Source organism: Centruroides sculpturatus, unplaced genomic scaffold (genome assembly GCF_000671375.1).
Source record: "Centruroides sculpturatus isolate CEXI.00-Female unplaced genomic scaffold, Cexi_2.0 scaffold645, whole genome shotgun sequence".
Lineage (NCBI taxonomy): Eukaryota > Metazoa > Arthropoda > Arachnida > Scorpiones > Buthidae > Centruroides > Centruroides sculpturatus.
The window spans coordinates 109135-132408 of NW_019384838.1; the positions used below are offsets into that span (position 1 = coordinate 109135).

Consider the following 23274-nt stretch of genomic DNA (forward strand, 5'->3'; position numbering starts at 1 on the left):
TGGAAAAACTGTCTGACTTTGTTCCCATATACGCTATAATAAAGTGGCAAATGGCGGTTTAGCTGAGTGGGGGGAAGGAAGAATTGCTTTTAATGTCAAATTTAATAATTTAAATTTCTTAAATTATAGAAATTGAAGTTTAAAAATTTATTTTAGCGCCAACTTAGGTTAGTAATTTTTCTATTTTTACCTTGGAAATTTTTAATATTTAACTCGCGTATAACAAAGAATTGATTCTCTACACGTAAGTGTTGTGAATGAAGTTAAACTCTCTTACTTTTTTGATATTTTTGCAAATAATCTAAATGTGTTAATCTGTTAAAAAAAAAAGCTTGAAAATTTAAATCTGCCGATAAAGAAACGTGTTAATTTATGGTAGGACGTGCAACAACAGTGCTCTAGGCGCATTTCGTACGCATATAAACGAAGTGAATCAAGCGCGTAATCCCATAAAAGCCTATCGCGCAACCATCAAACAGTCAACAGGTCTGCAAATTTGACACATCAAACAGATTCGGAGTGTTGTGCTCGAAATCACACGCTTACACGTGTCCCCACTTACTCGATATGGGAATCGGACCGCCCACCCCGGTGTTGCTTTAATAGTGACGTCACGTCGCTGTATATCCCTGTATATAAACTGTGTTCACGTTTGGCACCAAGCATGAAGGTCATAAAATGGGCAAAAGTCGAAAGAGAAAAGTGAGTAGAATTTCTTAAAACTGACTTCTCGATAATGTTTAAATTATTTTTAAAGAATTTATTTTTTAATTAGGCTCTAGTCGAAAAGAAAAGAAGAGATAAAATCAATCAAATTTTAGAACAGTTAATCGACTTAGTGCCACTTCCATATCCTAAAGGGGAGGTTCAGGTAAGATTGATCAATTTTTTATTAAAATTACTTAAATCGTTTAAGTTAAATTAGTAATTTTGTTAAGTAATTAAATTTTGACTTAAAATATTTATTAAAATTTTGGACTTTTCTGAAAACAAACTCAACACACATCTTTCAAATACAGTTTCATTTTTTTTTATGTATAAAAACTCGGAATATCATGTATGAGACGAATATGTATGTATTCAGAAAAATTCTGTAGGATAATCACCAGGGCCGGCCTTCTCTATAAAGGGGCCCGGATGCAAGAAACTATTTGGGTCCTACATTTTTTGTAAAATAAAAAAAATTACAAACACAAACATATATTAATGCATGTTTATTTAAAGCGTGATTTTGTTCTTGCTAATACATGAATTACTTCAGGAAAATTATAATTTTTGCAATTTCTTTTTCAATGCTTAATATAGCAATTGCATTAAGCGTTCTGCACACATGCTGGATCGAAATAATTCTTTATTAATTTTAATTTGCTGAAAGAGCGCTCAGCACTTGCTATAGTAACTGGCAACGCAAAGAAAAGTTTTAACACAGTTAATACATTTAGAAATAACTCATTATAATTATTATTTAGTATGTATTGCATATGTCTTGTGTGTTATTTACATCTCTTTCATTCAAAATCAAATCCCGTAGCAAACCAATTTCCTGGAATAGGTTTNTTTACTGATAGACAATTATTATATTGATTTTTCCAAAAAATGTTATTGGTGTAAATCCGAAATCTTTAATATTTACCATATTTTTACCGAATGTCCAAAGATCCTAGAAGCGCAATATAAATATAAAATAAAAGAGATTTTTAATTTAAAACACGAAGAAAATTTTAGATCTAGCTTAAATGAAATTACTTTAAATAAAATGTATAATATTCAAAATTTTTTTGTTTATATTTTAAAAATGTTAAAACAAGATGTTGTGAATTGAGAAATTTATATGTTATGAACTTTGGGTTTTTTATTATGATAACAGATATTTGATAAAGTATGAAAATGTACTAACTTTTTTTGTATGTAACTTTTATTGTAATCCCCCTGTAACAAGATTTTTTCTTAATACAATAAAACATTTGTATAATAATAATAATAATAATAAATTTTTTATAAATATGAAAATTCATACAGATTATTTGTTTAAATTTTTATAAAAATATAATTTAATATTCAGTATCCATGATATAGCTTAAAATGAAAGCCTTTAACCTTATTAATTATTCAGTGGCGCATTATCCTATGGGCAATTGCCTGGGGTTCCCTCCGACAAAAGACACCAAACCGATCTTATATTTAAAAAACTATATATTTTTTCCGCAAAACATCCCCAATAAAAATGTCTGAAATAAACACTGTACGTACGTAGGGCCCCATAACTTGAATTCGCTTGGGCCCCATGAAGCTATAACGCGCGAATGTAATTATTTATCTTCTTCGGTACAATACATTCTGTTAAATGTCTGTATTATTATCATTATAACTGCCTTAGAACATTAAAGATTTACATTTTTAAAAAATACTGGAGTCAGCTTATTCTATTAGCAGACATTATTAAAGTGACATTTACAATAATAAATTAATAATTTTGTCTTTCAACCTTTTTAGTTTCGTTAATTTATATAAATAATTTCTTAATTTTTTTATTAAAGCAATCAATTTATTATTCAAATCGTGTAATTTGTAGTTGACATATAAAAATTACTTTACATCATTAGCAAATATTATTCTAACTATTGATTAAATATTATTTTAAAAAAATCTAAAAGAGTTTATTTAATTTTTTTAAAAAAAGCAGACATACAATATAAAATGTTTCTTTTATTTTTTATTTATTTTTTTATGTGATACTTCACTGAAGAACTGCATAAGGTTGGAAGAATAGAAGTTAACATATTGAATTTAATACAATAAGTAGTTTATTTCTATTCCCCAACTGACATAGTCGACTGAACAAACTCAGCAAGCCTTACAAACACTGTACAAATCTAATATATGATACTATTACCCGGTTCTAGAAGTAAAATTGATAAGAGCGTATACAAACTTTAGCTATAATGTATGCAAATTCCGGAATGAAATTCTAGCAATAAAGATATTTTATTTACTCTATAACATTTTTTAATGTCGGGAACAAAAGATTTCGTGTGTTTTTACGATATTGTTTTACTTAGTAGTTCGTTAGTTGACTTCCTAAAACTTCAGTTGTTGCACATTAGTGTGTTTTCCCACCCATCGGAACGGAAGCAATCTCTGCTTCACGAAATCCGATCCGACGTCATTTCCGAACCTTTCAGTAGCGGAAGTCGGAATAGGAAAAGTAACGTAGCTGTATCAGAGAGAAAGATCGTTATTTCTATAGAGGAAAAGACGACAAATCGTCTTCTTAATGCTTTTTTTTTTCCTTTTTCTTTTTCTTCTTCTTTTTCAGATGTATATGGATAAAGCTGGTCTCTTGCAAGTTACCGTTGAATATGTTCGAAGGCTGCACTTGATACGTTCTCCAGGTATCATTTTTCATATTTTACTATCCATTGTTATCCTAATAGTATTTATGCTATCTTTATTTTTTAATGGCTCCCATGGTAGCCTTGCTGCTCCATTTTAAATACGATTTACTGTCTCGGGTGAAACGTTTTATACCGAGTAATTTTCGAATTTTTCCTTATTCATGAGAATAAAAAGAATGGTTAAATAGCTGAAGAAATTTCAGAAGGTTTTTTCGGTTTTAGTAGTAAAATTTGATGAGAAGATAACTTACAAAGCTACGATACAGGTTCAAACAAGTTCAGAAATAGTTGTTCAACAAGAACAATAGCATTTATTACGCTATTTTATTCTAAAATTTAGTGATACTTTAATGTGTGTGTGTGTGTGTGTGTGTAGGACTAAAAATGGAAGAATTTTAAAGAAATTACTCGTATAAACTTTACATAAATCGAATTTAAAGTTCTAATGTATTTTAAATGAAAATAATCGAACCAGCAATCTATATTCTTTAAAAATCAGATTCTTCAAGCATTTATGGAACAAAATTTTCAGTTAATCGACTAAATTAACCTTCATAGAAATCAAAATTAAACCCAGAACAGTTAATTGACCACGCATAGTACAAGTTCTGATATTTCAATTAGAAAATAATCTCTATTATCGCAGTGGTGCATTATCCTATGGATAAAAAAGGCAATCCTACCAACAGGGAATCCCAAACCAATCTTTTAAAAATTCATTACTGTACTAAAAATATCGAAATTTCGGAAATATCGAAATATTTAAATTTCGATCATATCTGGGGACCCTAGAAGGCCGGTGTGGTGCAGGCACAGGATGCACTGGCATAGCACAGAGGTCGCGTTAAAAAACGAACGAGGATATCGGGGGATTTCTCGAACAAAGATGTTTGAGGTCAACATGTCGACGGGGCCCCTTAATTCAAATTTTTCTGTGACCTTATGAATCTATAACGCGCTACTCCTAATATTATCGATTCTCTAAGGCCACTTCCTAATAACGATCACCTCTAAACTGCGGCCACTTTTTCAGGAACGTTTCTTTTACAAATACATACAAATGACTTCCAAACAACGGCCAATTTTTATGTATTCGTCACAGGCCGTTGTTCGGAGGTTTGGCTGTATTATCATCGATTTTTCAAATTTTATTTTCCAGAAAATTTTTAACTTATGACGATTCAGATTTATTCACTGATAATTGAATCAGATAGTAAAATATATTAGTTTTTTTTCCTCTAACAAATCCTAATAATAGAGCGGATCTCAGTAGAGAGAAAAAATTATTTAACAGCTTTTTTTGCTGTTTAACTGACTGGCACCTCCTTCAAAAAGTCGCGTATAGAATATATATTATTTTCTTAAAATAAAATAAATGTAAATAGATTTTGGCAGGGAAGTTTTATTTAAGATTTATGAGTTTTATTTATAATAAAAATTTTAAAATATTATTAAGAGAAGATAGTAAACATGCCCAAATCTTTTTATGATGTAATTTAAAGCAATCTACACAAATCTTTGCTGGCTTCTATAACCCTGAGGTTCCAACTGAATAGAGATGAAAGCTGATTCAGAATCTCGTCATAATTCATGATTAATTCGATCGAAGCTTCGTTTCCTATCTTTCATGACTCCTTTGAGGGTCAGACCCATCTCTAATGGGCAAAATTGACATTGATTATGTACCATATTGGGCACTGGTGCATCGCGTAATAATCCTAATCTAATGTTTTATGTTTATCTAATTCCAGTTTGGTTTTCCTAAAAATATTTAGAAGATAACGGTGGAATTCGTTTGTTTTTATTCTAAAATCGTTAACGTTTAATTAAAAGAATTTTTCATTTGAGAAGTTTTCTGAAAATAGAAAATCTCGATAGTCTACTTTTTGTAGATTATTCTTACATTTCCTAAGTTTAAAAAATAAAAATAATAATAATAATACAAATATTAAATTTAAAAGAGGTTAAAAGTTAGGAAAAATATTGAATTTTTAATTTGTTTTTTCGAAAACATTTTCAGTGTTTCTTCGCAGCTTGAAATTTTCGAAAATTTCTCACAAGTCAGTTCTATGCGCCAGGTTATTGCCAGGTTATAATATTTTATCAATATTGCTGAAAACTTTTTTGTTTTGTTACACAATTTTTTTAAATATTTTCGGCAATTCTTCTAAAGTTCAAAGCTTTAAAAAAAATAATATTTTAAAGTTTTATTTCTTGTTACTTTCTTTTATATTTCTTGGTATTATTTTGAAAGAATATTTTGAGGAAATTTAGCTATTGTGTCCGATATAATATAATAGCGAAAAATTAAAATTATTATATTAAAAATTGCATTTATATAATTGTATTTTTCGTTTCATAAGTACAATGCCACGATTGATAGTAGCTTCTTTAGAAAATGATACTTGAATTAGTCCTTGTGTAGTGGAATTTGAGTCCTAGATCTAGGGTCTTTGCTAGACCTAGTTTAAGATCTAGCAAAGACACAATGTAGTTTACATTTCATTACACTAGGAAAATAGCTTCATAAAGAAATTATCTCTAAACATGTTTTCACCCCCCTGCCCTGAGAGCACTAAGAGGGCTTTTTAATCATACCCATTGTGGATTAGGTCACACCCACAATAGGTGAAAGTCGATGCACGACGTATCCTGGAGAAACCACCACTTGGAAAATTCCTGGGGTTTTTCTCTCGGATTCGATCCTGGATTTCGTCTTAGGTGTGTGACGTCTTAGGTGACGTCTTAACCGCCTCAATTATTCAGCCATCAAGTAAGTGTCCTGTTAGGGCCCTTTTAATAACGTCTAAACTACATATAAATCTATTCTTCTAATCGTATATTGAACTTTACGATGAAACTTTATAACTTTCATGTATTTTAATATCGCGATAGCCAACAGAAACCATATTAATGTCGAACAGATTGCAGATATTCATGCATGTTCCCATATATGGCTTAATAATCCAACTCGGTTTACAATTATGTAATTTTATATATTTCATATATTGAAAATAGAAAAAAAATCTATATTTCTACAACTTAATATATATTTTAAGTTATGAAATTATTATTTTTTCCAGCTTGGATCAATTATCAAAATGGATATTGGGACTGTGCTCAAGAAGCAAAACGATACATTCTATCATNTTACTTAGCCAAAAATATTTTCTTTGTATTTTTTTTTAAATAACCGAATCCAAGAAATGAATGTAGTTAATAATGTTCAGTTTCCATCGTCCTGCACATGTTATTTATGTCTGAACAGACTAAATTCGTACTATGTAAAGAATTTTCAATAAAAAGGAATTATTTCTTGCCTCTTCTAATTCTGTCCCGTGTTAAAACCCCAAAATAAAAAAAAAAGAAAAATATTATAAAAGGAAATTTGGTCATGCTGGGGAAATTCTCCTAGGGATGATTAGTAATATAAAGACGTTATGGCAATTTAGTTAAAAGCAGATGAGTTATTAATTAGGCAGAAACAGAATCGGTCGAAGTTATCTAAACTTTAACGAGCTAGTTAATTAGAAATAGCTAGAATAAACATGTGCATAATAAGGAAAATAAATGGCACTATTACAATAATTGCATCCCATATACATAAAGGAGATGCCACTCTCTCCCCCCATAAAACATACCGACGCTAATCCAGGGTGTTTAATTGCCGATTTTCCTCCATTCGCGGTTAAAAAGAGGTGTAAATACGTCGGAATATGGTTAAGTAGTGACGCGTGATATGGACGGATGGCCCGTCCGATTGTTTGATGTTTCGAATGCCAATTAATTTCTCGGTAATTACAGTCTGTGCTGCATTGGCTAATTGGCTCGTTTCGACTCGAATAAGTTGGCTTGACATCGATTGGGTCGAGTTCAATATTCCTATAGGAGTAAGTAAGCTTATAGAACGGTTCGATAGACTACTTTTGTGGTAATATGTGCACCGCAATTATATATAGAAAAAAATCACTCTTGAAAAAATGAATCGGAAAAAAAATTCGATAAAATATAAGAAAAGTTTTTCATACAGAATAACCAGGATCTCAGTAGAGAGAAAAAATTATTTAACAGCTTTTTTTGCTGTTTAACTGACTGGCACCTCCTTCAAAAAGTCGCGTATAGAATATATATTATTTTCTTAAAATAAAATAAATGTAAATAGATTTTGGCAGGGAAGTTTTATTTAAGATTTATGAGTTTTATTTATAATAAAAATTTTAAAATATTATTAAGAGAAGATAGTAAACATGCCCAAATCTTTTTATGATGTAATTTAAAGCAATCTACACAAATCTTTGCTGGCTTCTATAACCCTGAGGTTCCAACTGAATAGAGATGAAAGCTGATTCAGAATCTCGTCATAATTCATGATTAATTCGATCGAAGCTTCGTTTCCTATNTTGAATACGCTTAGCTCTTTTATTGAATAATTAATCACTTTTTAAAATTACAGTATTTTGTTCAAAACCTCGAACATTTCAGTTAACGGTAAGAATATTTTTGTAGGAGGCGCTTCAAACATTAAATTTTCTAGCGCCATCTCTTACAAAATATAAAAATGTAGCGCCCCCTACAATATTTTCTATAAATAACTGCAAAATTTTGCATATCTCCTGCATTTACTTTTATAAAACTGAAAACGATTAAATTAAATTTTTAATTTTTAATTGGCTATAAATGTTCAATATTTTGCTTTATTTCCATTATTATGGGACTAAACTTTTTTTTAGTAATTATCCTAGTAGCAACAGTCAGGGCTGTTAATAATAAAAATGTCGTTTTGTACGGAGAGCTTTTAGATGATGCTGTTTACTGCAAAAAGAAAGAAAGAGAAAGAACAAGTAAACCTATCCAGAAATGGCATCAATAAAGGAAGCGAGTCTCAAATAAATTGTCATTAAATCCTAAATTCCACGTTTTTATTAAATCTTGGCGTTTAGGATTTAATAGCGTGACCCACTTTTCTCTAATAGAACTTCCATTAATTTCAATTGTAACTATTAGTGATACCCACTGTTGCATTGCTATAATAGTTTTTCTTGGTGAAACGTAATCTTCGCAGCGAGACAAAAATTAACTTCTGTTATTTATTTATTTATTTGGCACATTTGTACAATTTGTCTGCGTTTATTGGATATAATTATAATTTTTTTAAACTTCTAAATAATTTTTATTCCTGAAAAAAATGTGAATTATCGATTTATCTAAATACTGTATTTAGTTTTTATCGTTTCATCTCAACATTTTAGAATGGCGAGCGGTTTTAAATACATCTATTCATAGTTATACCCTCTTATCTGGTTCAATCTTTATATAATTATCCTATGAATGGACAGGATTTGTCACAGAGACATTGTTTGCCACAGGCTTAGTGGGCCTTTTTTCTAATAAAAGCACCTTTGTGGACTGTATTTTTACTTTAAAAACGTGTAGAATTCTATAGTCAATACGAAAATAACAATAACAGATAAAGAAAAAGGTAGAAAACACAATTGATTTTACTTAGCCAAAAATATTTTCTTTGTATTTTTTAAAAGTATTTTAAAATAATTTTTTAGTCATAGTAAACCAGCTATAGAGACGTTTCACAATTCTGAATGTGGGTCAATATGAAGATTATATGCGATATTCGTGCTTAAAAAGTAAAATAACGAAAGTATTCTCACCAAATTTGGATAATCTCGTATGACCCGAAAAACCTTTACGCCCTCAATCAATATTAAAGTTATGGAAATGAGATTCTTTGAGGCCCGTAGGGAACATAGTTTAAGAAAAGCTGCGATGAAGTAACAATTGTAAAGTGAGGCGAGCGAGATGCCCTTTGAGTTAGCATAAAATATTTGTTATGGAATTTATGAATATTCTTTTCTCCCAGAAAAACAAAGATCGTCTTTACACATTCTTTTCCGTTTTAAGAAAAGTGTGTAGCACTTAATACACAAAATAAAAAAGTTTAAAGGACCGCTTAACACCTCACGTGTTAATACCAAATTTAGATAAGAGAATCGTTATTTTCCGTAAAGAGAAAAATTTAACAGCCAACATCTGCACTCTTACACAATACACCATATCTATAAATTTGATAAAGATGATTTTGCAAGTAAATCGAATTGGTGAATTTCTTCAGAAACACATTTTGACGATCAAATTTCAAAAGTAGGGAATATTCTTTCCCATGTGGACACATTGTGTGTCACTTTGTTGGCTCCAGGGGGATAGACGTTTCTCGTTATCGCTGTCTCTATCGATAGCACTGTCCTCGACCAAGGTCGCACCCCATTTCCCACATGCTTTGCTTTACTCCATTTCTTATCGTTCCTTCCAGAATCCAGTGGCTCAGAGATTGCTTGTCTTTGACTCTCCGCCAACTGATAAGAGCACATAATTAGGTTTAAGTCGAAAAGGAGAAATAAAATATCCGGTTTCGAGTCCAAGTAAAACGTGAACAAGAACAAAGAAAGTAGGAAGACGTCCTGTCTGTCAAGCGTATCAAGATCGAGCACAGTTTTAGTCCTCTTACACAGATCGTGTGTCGTTTACACTGTTCTGTTATATATTTTTTAATTCTTAAATATTTGAGTTTTTTGTTCGGGTAAAGATCTTGCCTTTGATAATGTTTCTACCTCTAAACAATGCGCTGTTTGTTTAATAAGTTGTTTTAAGTAATATATATTATAAAATATAAGAGTTAAAGTTAGATGAAAATTCTACATAGTGAAATATCTGAGATAATCAATGGATCTATATTACGTATATAAATATAGGCCTATATGTATTGATGAATTTATAAAACTTACATTAAAATAATATGTAAAATCTTATTAAACGATCAAGAAGCTGTGTAAATCTTAAGATTCTAGATAAATTAGGAGAAAATAGCTTATCTAAAGTAAAATGATATACAGAATATGTACTGATAACTAACTCGCTTTAGGTGCGGTATGAGTTCTAGAGTTTCCTCATTTAGTTAAATTTGACCCTTTTGACCTCTTGGATTCCAGTTTAATGTCATCCCTTAACGTAGCATTGATCGAGCTCAATAATAATATCATATTATTATAAAAGCATATATTACTGCAAAGCAACCGGATATAATACATATAAGTGTATCATACATCGATCTGACTAAACAATGCAAATCTGCCTAATTTCAGGAGCGTGTACTGTGACGTATATATTGTTTTGTATACTCATACATTAGTAACGTGTTATTAAATAAGGCAATTAATTAATAAAATAATACAAATCATTATTTAAAATGATAAATTTTACTTTAACAATTATAAATTACGTCTACATTTTGAATAAGCATCTTTCTTAAGATTGATAAGAAGAATGATTTGTAGGAAATTCAGAATTTTGTTAAAGTTAACTAACGGGAAAAGAAGCGTATTTCTGTTGTGAATAAAATTCCATTTTCTCCTTTATTTAATAATTCTTTTGTATTCATTCATATTCAACTTGGGCATTGTGGAAGAAGGAAACGATCCGAAAAGGCATTGATAAAAAAATAGATATTTAAAGACACAATGCCGATTTTTGGAAACCTCTTAAGTGAAGATGTCGCAGAAGAAGGAGGCATCAATCTGTCTTCGAGTTCGTTGGCCCTATAAATAATGTAGTGGACTCTCTTAGATATTAAGATTGATGAGCGCAGCTTTTTCTTCTTTCTCGTTTCTGACACGTGATTAACCTATTGACTGCCGAGGAAAACGAACACGGAAATGTCACGTGACTACAATTCGGGGAAATGTCCCGTTAATGGTAGTGTTTGGAGCCTTTCTCATTAATCTGCGGTTATAGACAAAGTAAATTGCTATTTAAACAGTCTCCAGTTTAGATATTTGTAGTTTTAACTAGAAAAGTTTGTCGTGATTAAATTTTAAAGAGAGAAATCCATTTATCTTTTTTAAGGGCGACTCCTCTTCTTGACAAGTGTTTGGGTGGGTTACACATTTGTTTTCGTTATATTTGTATAGGGTTTTTTTGAACGCATTCCCATTCACTCCTACTTTACACTCCACGAAGCGGAATGAAATTAAAAGAAATAGAACTTTGGCAAGTGTAAGTTGATTCTTTTAATCCTACTTTTTTTTAAATCGAAACCCGTATGGTCAACTTGTGATATAAAGTGGGTATCCATCTGTTAAGCTTTTTTCGACTTAATTTCATTTATAGATTATAAAATAAGCTTCAAGACAACTAAAGAAAATTTTTTAAAAATAGTTTAAACTGTTTTGGCATAAAAACTCCAGATAATACACGAAAATTAAATTACAAAAAATAAGATTGTAAATGATTAAATTTTTTAAACTCGGCAATAACGTCGTTATTAATCATTTTCGTCAATGATGACGTCATTTATGAGCATATTTGCATTTTACGTAAAAATTTAAAAACTAGTATGGAAAAATTTACTATTACTGTGCGCAGAAATGACATCATTTATAAATAAATTTGAAGAATTTTTAATAAAAATTGAATTAAAATTATTAAATATTTAAATATCTAAAATAAAAAATAATTCATTGTTATCATTTTTTAAGAATGATGTCATTCAAGAGTATATTTAAATCTACTTATATTACTTTTTTTAAATTTATTTCTATAAATAAATAAATAATAGTTTCTAAACTTTATTAATCCATAAAATAATTCTGTTTTCTTATATATATATACTTTATAAAGTGTTTTCGACTTAGATTTTGTATAAAATGCGGTCGAAAAGTACTCAAAGCGAAAACCTCAAAGGGGAAACAAACTAAAAAAGTTTCTCAGGTTTTACCGACGGTATTGGAAAAATATGAAATTCAAAAGCTTTCTGCAGGAGTGTAGACGTTAGAAAAAAGAAAGAAAAAAAAAAAGGTAAAAGGTGATGGTGGTGGCGGCGGTGGCTCGGTGCATGGAGCTCGGAATAAAAACAGTTTCAGTCAGAACATCCAAGGATCGAATTATTGTGAAAAAATTCTATTCTATAGTAAAATTGCATTTGATCTGGGGATGACGTATTTTAAACATACATCACTTGTTGAAGAGAAAGATTGGATAAGTTATATCTCTGTTGCTCAGAGAGAGGTTTAGTTTCGTAAAATGTCGACAGATGGAACCACGCCATGTTTATGCGACCGAGACTGAACGTGATTTAAAAGTACAGCTTTTTTTTTAAGAGGGGGAAATATATTTGCATTTCTCTTATTGATTTTCCATAAAACCAGGCATTAATCGCCGAGAATTTGAATTATTATATAAATTTTTTCGACTGAAAGTTCTTTGGTGTACATTTTTTAAATAGCTATAATATCGTATGCTTTATACTTAATGTGTCGACTTTTCTTTAAATATAATTTGCGCTTCTATATATATATTTTTTTCTTCAATTGTGCTGTACAATTTTCTGATGTAGAATATTTATTTTATAAAATATTATTTAATATACAACTCTTTTATAATCTTTATAATTTAACTTATAAAGCATTTTTTTTTATTCTTACTTCTACACATTTTTTGCTCAATTTCTTCAAGTATAATGTGCAATTTTTATCATAAGATATAAGAGTTGTGCTTTAAAACTAAACAATTTTATTTATTTTTTAATATAATTCTCTTTAAATTAAATATTTGTATACTTATATTCAGAGCAACTTATCTATTCATGGAAAACTACTATAGATAATCTATATTTAAAGATTATTATTTTAAAAATCAAATTCTAGTTTATATATAGGGCTATAAATATAAAAATTATGTATATTATTGTCTATAACATTTCCAAAATTCTGATATAATATTTTATAGATTAGGTTAAAGATAGCGTTACAATAACACGTCTTATTATTGCATATAATGTAATTAAATACAATCAAACCTCCAATAATGGACACCTTATAACAACTCCCTCTAAACAGAGGCTATTTTTTCAGGAATATTTTATTTTTATTTTATAGAAATGCGTAGAAAACAACCTTCAAACAACGACCTTTCAGTGGCCGTTGTTCACAGGTTTGACTTTATTATTTTATAAAGTCTACAGCTATATAAATTTCTCGCATTAAAGCACACATTCTCTTTAATAATTGATATAAAAGCTTTACATTTTTACTGAAAGATTTCCCTTTCTGTTAAATCATTTCGATTTTAAGCACAAACATTAATGTCATTATAATAGTAAATATTTTAAATATTGCTTTTATTGCTAAACTTAACAATGAAAGAATATAGTTATTAAAACGCTACTACAGTAATAATAATTTATACCGTTATTTCCTACAGACAAGCGGATGCGTGATAACAAGGTGGCTCATTATGGAACCGCATATTTTCAATAAGAAAAGCGCTTGTTAACCGTTATAGCGAGAAAGCGGAATAACAAAGCTGTAATGACGTAACAGCCAGGTGACAATTAGAATGTCGAGTGTCCTGCGGGTCCTACACGCGACCTCATTGTCAGATGACTCAACATTAATCCCCTATCATATGGGAGTATTGTGAGACCACAAAGTGGACAAAACTTGGATTTTTGAACTCTTTCAACTTAAAAAATCTTTCTTTTACAGACGTGGAGTTTATAAAAATTAACTTAGAGATTTTATAAGACGCAATTTAATCTTTAAATTTGACTTAAGAAGCCAGAAAAAGAAACATGAATTATTTAAAGCGAGATATAAGAAGTAATAAACCTAGATAAGTGGTTTTTCAGAGCAGATTGATTAATATGTGAGAACACACACAGAAAATAGTGTAAGATATTTAAAATCGTTACTATAAATATCTTTCCGTTGCTATAAAAGTCCACCAAGAAAGTTATAAGGGAAACATTTTGTATCATTTTAACTACAAGCTTACGTTCTGCTTCAATTTTTTTATACTCGTAATGTAGACTAGAACAATACTCTCAAAGTATGAGCTAGCTTAACACGGGACTAAAACTTTCCAAGTGTGACGTAACCGGAGACGTAGTCATTCAGTGCGTAAACTAGGATGGAAAAGAAAAAAAAATGCACAGAAAAAAGTTTGTTGTTATCTCTGGCCAATGGAGAGAGCTTAAAGTTATGACGTATTAGTAAGTAAACAGTTGATGTGCATGAGAAAGAAAGACATTCATTTGTCACGGACAGAAACGTCTTAGCCAATAGACAGTCACCAACTACCTAACCTGGCTTAGAAGTGGGTAGATAGGAGATATGCAACTGCAATGTGCATTTGTCAATAATGCGTAATTCATGCCTAGTAATAGGAGAAAATCCAGCTTTATCGTAACGTTAAAACATTATTAAATTATCTCATCTGAATAAGAATGCTTTGCGAGATAAAGCTGCCACTAACGGTGATTTTATTACTTCTTTGTCCGTTGTGCATCTCCCATAGATTGAGACAAGACAAGAGAGGTAAGTACAGTCTTTTATCTTCTTATTCTGCTTCTGTGATGCGGATAAGTCCATTGTGTTTGAGCTTTTGAATAATTTCTTTATTTAAAAACACGCGATAAGTTTTGTTATCTCGTAACAACAAGTAGTGTGCACCTTCAGGACGACGGATGGAGCATACCCCTACACAGAAGTAGATTTGCACCTCCTCTGGGAAATCAAGTCGTCGTAGAATGAAGCAAATTAACCTTTGTTGTACGGGATCACTTTATCTTGACGTTTTGATCAAATACTTTAATTTCCAGTATATTTTTCCCCCCTGGCATGGCCTTGTGCAATGCTTTACATTTTGCGTATCGAACGTGCAGTTATATAAAGAATCGCAACTCACTTTGTTATGGGGGATGCACGATTGTGACGTACTTCTGAAGTTTGGGCGAGTTGGCTCGACTTACTTTGCATATTTTAATGCAGTAACCTGGCGAATTGCATTACTTTATACGTCACACGTTTATGTAGAAAGTTTCGCTTCTTATCTACATATATAAATACAGGAAAGGTATATTTTTTTTCTTTAGGAAAAAAAAAAAAGAAATCGTTAAGATGCTTCTATTGTAGCTCAGCACATAATAACTCGTCTGTCGACTAATTAAGATGTTTTAAATTTTTATCTACACCTTTTTTTCTACTTATTTTGAGGAGGAATTTCCTCAAAGAGGGAAGAAATGGGCAAACTTGACAGATGACGTAAACGTGAAGGAACTTGGAACAAAGTTTTTGACGTAGAAAAACGATCGATTGGACTTAAATCCGAATCGAAATAGACTAATATTGTATATTTTTATATGCAAATTTCTGTTTGCAAATTTCATCCAACGTTTTACAAATTTCATTCAATTCTCTGCAACTATCTTTAAGAATTTAAATCAAGTTTAATTTATTTTTTTCTCCCTCTCTTATTTATTTTAAAAATTTAATATTGAGATTTTTCTAGATTAATTATAATTTTGATGATTCCATAAATTATTCTCCTGCACTTTTATGATCTCTCTTACCAGCTTTATGTGCAAGAAGCCCTTTAACTGCCGAATCCGGTAAGCTCAATAGGGTAGTAGAACTATTAATAGATTCGCAGTGAGCTTAACTTTATCATTAATAAAAATGTGCCAGATTTTTATTGTGCATTATCTACAAAGCTTATCAGATATGATCATCGGTTCTTATCTAATGCAGTTTTTTAAGATTTTAAATTAAAATTTCAACTAATTTATGACCCTAGAAAAATATATTTATTAATTCGTTTCGGGCGAATTTTCTTCTTTATATATATTTTCAGTAATTTTACAAATTCATTTCCTATTTAAATTGCAAAAATCTGTTTAAGTAATCATTCTGCATGCTTCGTGATCTTCATTCTAACATAGTTATAATTTATCGTATATTATTCATTAATGCACAATTTAGACCAAAATTTATTGTTTGTCGCCCTGAAGTATCGACTTTACAATTTGCGGTCTGCATAGCCACTAAACAAAAGTAATTGTTGCACTTGCCAACATGTGCTCTCGGATATTTAACTAAATGTCCATTGACCCAGCGTCGACGTTGTCCCGTAATTGTTGTTGGCCCTGCTACTTTCTCCTCGCTAATCCAATTGTAATGCTTTCACCATAATTGTCTGGCAGAGAAATGAAAGGAGCGGTTGACATCTATGCCTAAGTTGTGCGTCCCAATGCTCTTCTTATCCACTCAACTTTTCTTTTACATTTCTCTTTAGATGATATCATTACTTCTCTTTCGTTGATAGCATCGCTAATGCATTGAATGCCTCCAAAAATTTCGGGTGTTTACAAGTAAAGTGCAATGTAACATTGGTTCAAAATATATCTCACCCTTCGTCGTTACGGTGGTTTGCTGAAGAGAATGGATATAAGTCTGCACGTTTAAATATTTTGCGTAGAATCTATTGATTTTTTATGTTGTTGGGCGAATAAAAATCAAGCCAAGACCAAAAAATTGCTGATGTATTTTAATTATTTTACAATTAATTTTATAAAGAAAAATGTAAAATATTACTGCAAACTTTATTAAAGGACCAGTAGTGTCTTATACCTTCGTGGGATCCAGGCGAACTTAAATTAGACGATCCATGTACTGTACAGTGTTGACTTCAGACATTTTTTTTTCGGAGGAATTTTGGTGGAATATTTTTTATAAAGGATTGATTCCGGGCTTCCTGTTACTATGGGTTCCAGGCAATTTCCCTTTTTGCCCATAGGATAACACGCTATTGTAATCATGAGCTAGAAAAAATGATTTTATCCAAATACTCAGGGATGTCGAGAGGGGGAACCTGGAGATTTTTCCCTAAATCCAGAAAAACGTAAGGGGTCTGTATTGGTTCATACTCCTATAAATTAATATTAATTTTATATCTGTAAGACTGCTTTTTATTAATAAAAATATATTCTACTATTTCATTTATTAAAAAAGGGGAAGGGCCCTCTCTATTCTAGCGTCCCGTACAGACTTTCGAAAAAATTATTTTAAAATATTGCATATAAACTACTAAAAACTGCTGTAAAAGTATCTTAAATTTTGCTCATTATCGCGAAAATCGCACATTTAAAAATGAATATTATATAAATATTTCTCTACAAACATAATCATTAAGCTACATTATTGTCATTTATAAAATAAACATTGCAAATGAACTAATTATTGTATAGAAAATTACCAAACTTAGTTATGAAAGGAGGCCATTTCATTCATATTTAACTTGTTTCATAAAATAATAAATTACTGTTAGTTATGTCATCATTATTAATTAAATATGTAAACCTGCTTAACTTGAAACTTCTCTTATGTATTTTTAATAACCTTCAATAACTTTAAATGCTTTTACTCCATCCCAAATATTAATATATCGGCTATCGTGTACACGATATTGACTTTTTTTTTTATGTATTCCTTGCCTCCCGGACCTGTAAAAGCTCTATACTTATCGAGATGATAAGGATAAATGAGCCTTGGACAAAATTACATCACGTATTCCCAAATTTAAAAACGTGAGATTACATGACATAACGGGCAAAAAAAAAAACAACCAAGAAAAATTGCAGTCTTTGCATTAAAGTAAAATATATAGACTTAAATTTCTTATGAAGCATATCGATCTAAATAGATTGAATTCTTTCGACTTGGCACATTTAGAAGGAGCCGATTTAGAAAAAAATATATATATAGGCCTATATATATCCATATTTGCATTTAAAATATTTGTTGGAATGTAAAAAACTAGTGATTTAGTAATTTCCAGTACAAATCTGTAAAATATTCCATGGTAGAAGGTGAGGACAGAATCGTGCTACTTGACAAACAATTTCTAAATTTAGTTTGGGTTCCTCGGGGAGATATATGTTCTCATTAGTCATAAATAAAATTATTTCACCATTTACAGAACTGTAGCGTCCACGCTACGCTCGCATGTGACCTTAACTAGACGAATTTGTCACCTTCGAGTCGTGATAATTGCATTTCGGACAATAATGCCTTTCCGTGATTGCTGCACGTGATGCGGTGTTTACATCGCGTCAAGGAAAGTGCCACCCTCTACATCATGTTTATGAGTCTCCTACGATATAACGTCATAAATGGATCTTTGATCATGATTATTCCTTCTTTATGCCCTTTGCTAGTAACATAAAATCTTCTATAGCTAATTAGATCAGAATTCGGTTTACTGATATGTATTCATTAATAAAAATTTCACTTTCGTTTTAATAGAGTGGATCATCGCATTGCCTTAATAAACTGCTTTAATAACATATTATTCCGATAGAAAAATCAGATTTAATTGCGAATGATTTAAGTTTAAAGGAATAATTCGCTGTTATTCTCACTCGAAATATAGATAAGAGCCTATAAATTAGACGTACAGTATAATACGAATGGGAGAGTAGGTTACCTCCAAATTTGTAGAAAGCATGAACAAAAATTCAATAGAGAAAGAGGAAAGGTTAACAAATTAAAAATTGGGAGTTGTACTTTTATTCTTTATGAAATTCCGAATAAATCAACCCCCTCTGCCCTCCTTAACCAAGGGCAGAGGGGGTGTCTCCATAAGCCAAGGGCTTTTAATATAGCAATTTTTTAAAATTAAGACATGATCCCTCTAATAATACATTACGTAATGTATTCATTGTCATATTTTGAAATTATCGTACGTATTTCCTAAATTAATTTAAACATAGTTTCACGTAACAAACACGAGATCATATTCATTTGATTATGGCAACAAGAATGATGACACGATTCTTCGTTTATCATTTTATTAACGAGCTTTACGTAGATGATATTATAATACAATTTCAACAATCCTTAAATAGTTAATACCTTATAAATTGGAGTAAAAGCGTAATAAACAGAACTTCTAACAAGGAAAAGCTGTAAATATTTATAGCTATACGTGAATAATATATAACAGATGAAGCAAACAGTTAAATCTAATGAAGGCGGCAAAACTCCAGATATTTTTCTTTTTTTTCCGTTTTGCATTCGTTAAAATTTGATCAGCAGAGGGAAACAACTGTTCAACTTCAAAATTAATATCTTCCTGTTGGTTATATTCGCTTGGGAACTATGCTACGAGGTAAGAGAATATCTTTAACAAGTTCTGCATCGACTTCCCACGAATCTTGTTTACCAGAAGATAAAAAAAAGAAAAGTAACCTGTCTTTTACGCTATAAATTCAAATATAAATATATGAGAAATTAAGAAGAGTTGTAACTCTTTGTATACGAAGAAATTTCTATTAAATTGCCTTAGTTTAAAAAAAAAAAAAAGGAATGTTGAACCCTGTATAGTCGTGACGTGAAGCATAATGTGTTGAAGATTACGTTCTGCTCGAGTGTCTGGTCACGATAACGGGTCACGGATATTCTAAATATTTTTTGGGTACTTCACGGTTTATAAAAATGGACGCAAATTAATTCTTCTTACTTTTAACGCATTATCTTAAATTATCCGTGATTTTCATATTAAAACTTATAATTATTCTACCATAAATTTAACCGAAAAAAAAGAAGAATAAATGATACAAAAATTAATCATTCTCGTCGATAATAACCCTATAATTTCTCCAAAAAAAATATGCATTATGTTATTTTAATATATTCATATAAATATACTAAGGTATCTGTTTATTGTCATTAAAATAGTTAATGTCTGTCTGTCACGCTTACATCTTGAAAACTGTCGTAATAAAATACTGTTAATTAAATAGGTTTTAAAATTTATATTCTCTTCTTCCAATTTAAAATTATTTAACAATTAATTTTAAGACTGTGGTATTAATTAATTAAATGAAAAGTCGTAAGGAGATGAGATAAGGGAGCCATGCCAATCACAAATCAGTTCCTGCACCTCTCCGAAAGACATAAAACATGTAAAATATAAATTTTTCGCCACATATTAAAGGGAATTTTAATTTACATTCAATCTTTCATATCATAAAAGAATAAATTTTAGGGCCTAGGGCCCGAATAAAGTGGTCCTGTAGGCACCCTTCTTTATCCTGAAGAGTTGGAGCTACGCGTCGCGCCGCTACGTCAACTAATTAGTCGCGACGCGTCGATTTCCAACAAAACATGTCATTTAATATAAGAAAAATTTTAGAGGAAATTTTATTCTGAAATAAAAAACTTAAAAATTTCTTAAATTCTTTTAAAAATCAATGAAGAAGTCGGAAATAGGAGAAGTTGGAGCTCTGCGACGCGACGCGATGATGCGACTTTGATATGCTAACGATACGCTCTACGCGACGCGTCATCGCGTCGCGTCGCGTAGAGCGTATCGTTTAAAAAATCATTTACTTTGAAGCAAAGTATAAATTAAATTAAAGTAGAAAAATTTATAAATTAACAATTTCTTAAAAAGAATTTTAATCATAGTAATGCGTTTTATTTTAGTGTCTGTCTAAATATCTGTCTGTCTTTAATTGATTTTACTTCAGATTGTGTAATAAAAGATTTAAATTACTGATATAAATCTGCTTTTAAGGAAATTCGAAAGAACTTTCGAATGAAAAATTATTATTTTTGAATAAATTTTTAAAAAATTAAAGTTCATTTATAAAACAGAACCTCCGAACAACGACCACTGACGGGAACATAAAAAAAAATGGCAGTTTTTTCGGAGGTTATTCTGTATGTACTTTAAAAAGAAAGTTCTGAAAAAGTGACCTGTCTTTAGAGGTGTCCGTCGTTGGGAGGTGAGCGTTATCAGCTTTTTAATGCAAAACAAATTATAAAATCTATTTCAGTTTGGTTTGATGATCTGCCAAGGGGATGCCTCCCGGGAGGACTTTTTATGGGAAACTGGTTCCCATTTAGATGTCAGACACGCGAAGAAAACCCGGAAAACTGCACGTGGTCAGCCCTTTGGTCGGATGCGAACCCGCGACTGTCAGAGTTCAGTAGTTTTATTCATTCGGCCACTGGTGGGCATTAAAATTTATTTCTTGATAAAAGAAAAATAAAATGTTTGCCATATAAAAAATACATGAAACATTTTTATCATTGTTTTGAAGACAAACACGAGGATAAAAAAATTGATTTTTTTTAATTTTATACTTGAGCTGAAACGTTTATACAGTGAATTATTTTTATAATTATTTTATTTTCTAAATATTACTTTAAATTACCTGTATACACAAATTTAAAATAATATTATATACTGTATAGTCGAATCTCTAATAACGACCACCTGCAAACGGCGGCCATTTTTTTCGGGAACGTTTCATTATGAAAATACATATTAAATAACCTCCAAATAACGACCACATCGGAAGAACGATCTATTTTTTAATATTCGGTAAGTGTCTGTCCATCGCAGGTTTGACTAATTATAAATAGAGTATAAACAACATTATATGCATACTTTTCTATACATTTCTCCCCATTTTACATGATTTAATTTAAATAAATTGTTTATAAACTTTCTAAATAATTTAAGAATACATCAAAAAGAATTTTTCATGGCGATTTTTAAACAGGAGAACGAATAAATTAACAATTTACATCTAAGCAAAATACTACAAAATTAGCGACGTTAAGAATTATTAAGAAGGAAAAATTATTTATTTAAATATTTTTATTAAGAAAGTAGATATTTTTAACGCTGCCATCGACTAAAGTATTTAGCCTGCTGTAACTTATCTGCTTTTGTGTTTACGTTTTACGGGTTGAGGAGGGGGGGAAAAACAGGAGAAAAAAAATGCAGCAAAGAAGAAGAAGACACGCAGACATTTTGACAGAATAAAAAGAATGATAAAGCGGCCGTGCTTCTTATGATGATAATTGATTGTCTGATATTGATATGTTTGTTATTAAAAAAACAAAAGGGTAAAATTTCATTCTATCCACGTCTCTCCTATAACTTAGACATTCTCAGCCTTGAGAGTTCTTCAGGTGCACAGTTGCCAATCTCGATTACTCCGTTTTAATAAATACTGTAAGCTGTAATTTCATCTTGGCCATGTTGCATGTGGGAGAAAGAAGAGAGCAATTAATTTCTGTATTTTATTAAAAAATTTTATTGCTAATTTTTAGCTTTTTTTTAAAAAAAAAAATAAAGTACACGCTATATACCTAATTTAACGCTTCAAAATTGTCGTTTCAATATTTTAACTCTGTAATTAATTTTTCGGGGATTCTTTACGGTTTAGAAATTATCTATGCTGTAGATTTTTAGTACGTATCCATCATAATTATTTCTGTAATTTATTATTATTATTTTTAACCTAACATTTTTTTTATCTCTTCTATCTTCTTTTTTTAGTGTATTGATTTAAAAATGCGTAGTAAATTAAGAAGATAAATAGATTTTCATAATAAATTTTTAAAGGATTCTCTTATTAATTGTTTATTATATATACAATGAAACCTGTAAACAACGGACACTGAAGGGAACAAAAATTGAGGTCACTTTGTATGCATTTTTGTTTAAAAGACAAGAAGTTCCTGAAAAAAATTACTGCTGTTTAGAGGTGTCCGTTAATTGCAGGTTCGGCTATATTTTTTATAAATTAAGTTAGGAAATGATGTATTTTTAATTGTCATCATACTCTTCGTTATAACACAGCATCGGTAGTATAAACCTGCTAAAATAAACTTTCTTGATATACGTAGCTGCTAACAATTCCATCTTATAGAATCTTTCCTAACCTTTACTAAAGTAGAACATCTTAATTTGTCTTTATAAAAGGTTAGGATAAATTTTACAGATCCTAATATAGTGTTTTATAATTGCCACTTTATAAAAGGCGTGCATTTATCTCTATAAAAAGATAGCATCTTAGTAAAGCTGTTAATATAAATGTTGGTAATTATCACTTTAAAATGTATTTGTAACACAGTCCAACGTTAAACCCCTATAATATAAAATTTTATCATTACAGATCCTATTAAAATTTTTCATAATTTTAGCTTTATAAAAGCTTTCCCTTAATGCAGCC

At 30.3% G+C, this 23274-nt stretch overlaps 2 protein-coding genes across 4 annotated transcripts in view; both read left to right on the plus strand.

Annotated features, from left to right (window-relative positions):
- The first annotated feature begins 241 nt into the window (after positions 1 to 241).
- On the plus strand, positions 242 to 6588 carry LOC111630244 (hairy/enhancer-of-split related with YRPW motif-like protein). The gene is made up of 4 exons (XM_023374323.1): positions 242 to 702; positions 776 to 871; positions 3317 to 3392; positions 6479 to 6588. Exons 1-4 carry the CDS (start codon positions 679 to 681, stop codon positions 6586 to 6588), a joined length of 306 nt encoding a protein of 101 aa, XP_023230091.1. The 5' UTR covers positions 242 to 678.
- Positions 6589 to 14525: 7937 nt separating this feature from the next.
- Positions 14526 to 23274, plus strand: part of LOC111630248 (netrin receptor UNC5C-like) — a 110439-nt gene continuing 101690 nt past the window's right edge. For 2 of the 3 annotated variants that reach the window (XM_023374326.1, XM_023374328.1), the window contains exon 1: positions 14526 to 14779. In XM_023374326.1, coding sequence (XP_023230094.1) covers positions 14689 to 14779 — 91 coding nt within the window. In that variant the 5' untranslated portion in view covers positions 14526 to 14688. The remainder of the gene's footprint in view (positions 14780 to 23274) is intronic. The other variant, XM_023374329.1, reaches the window with a different exon arrangement.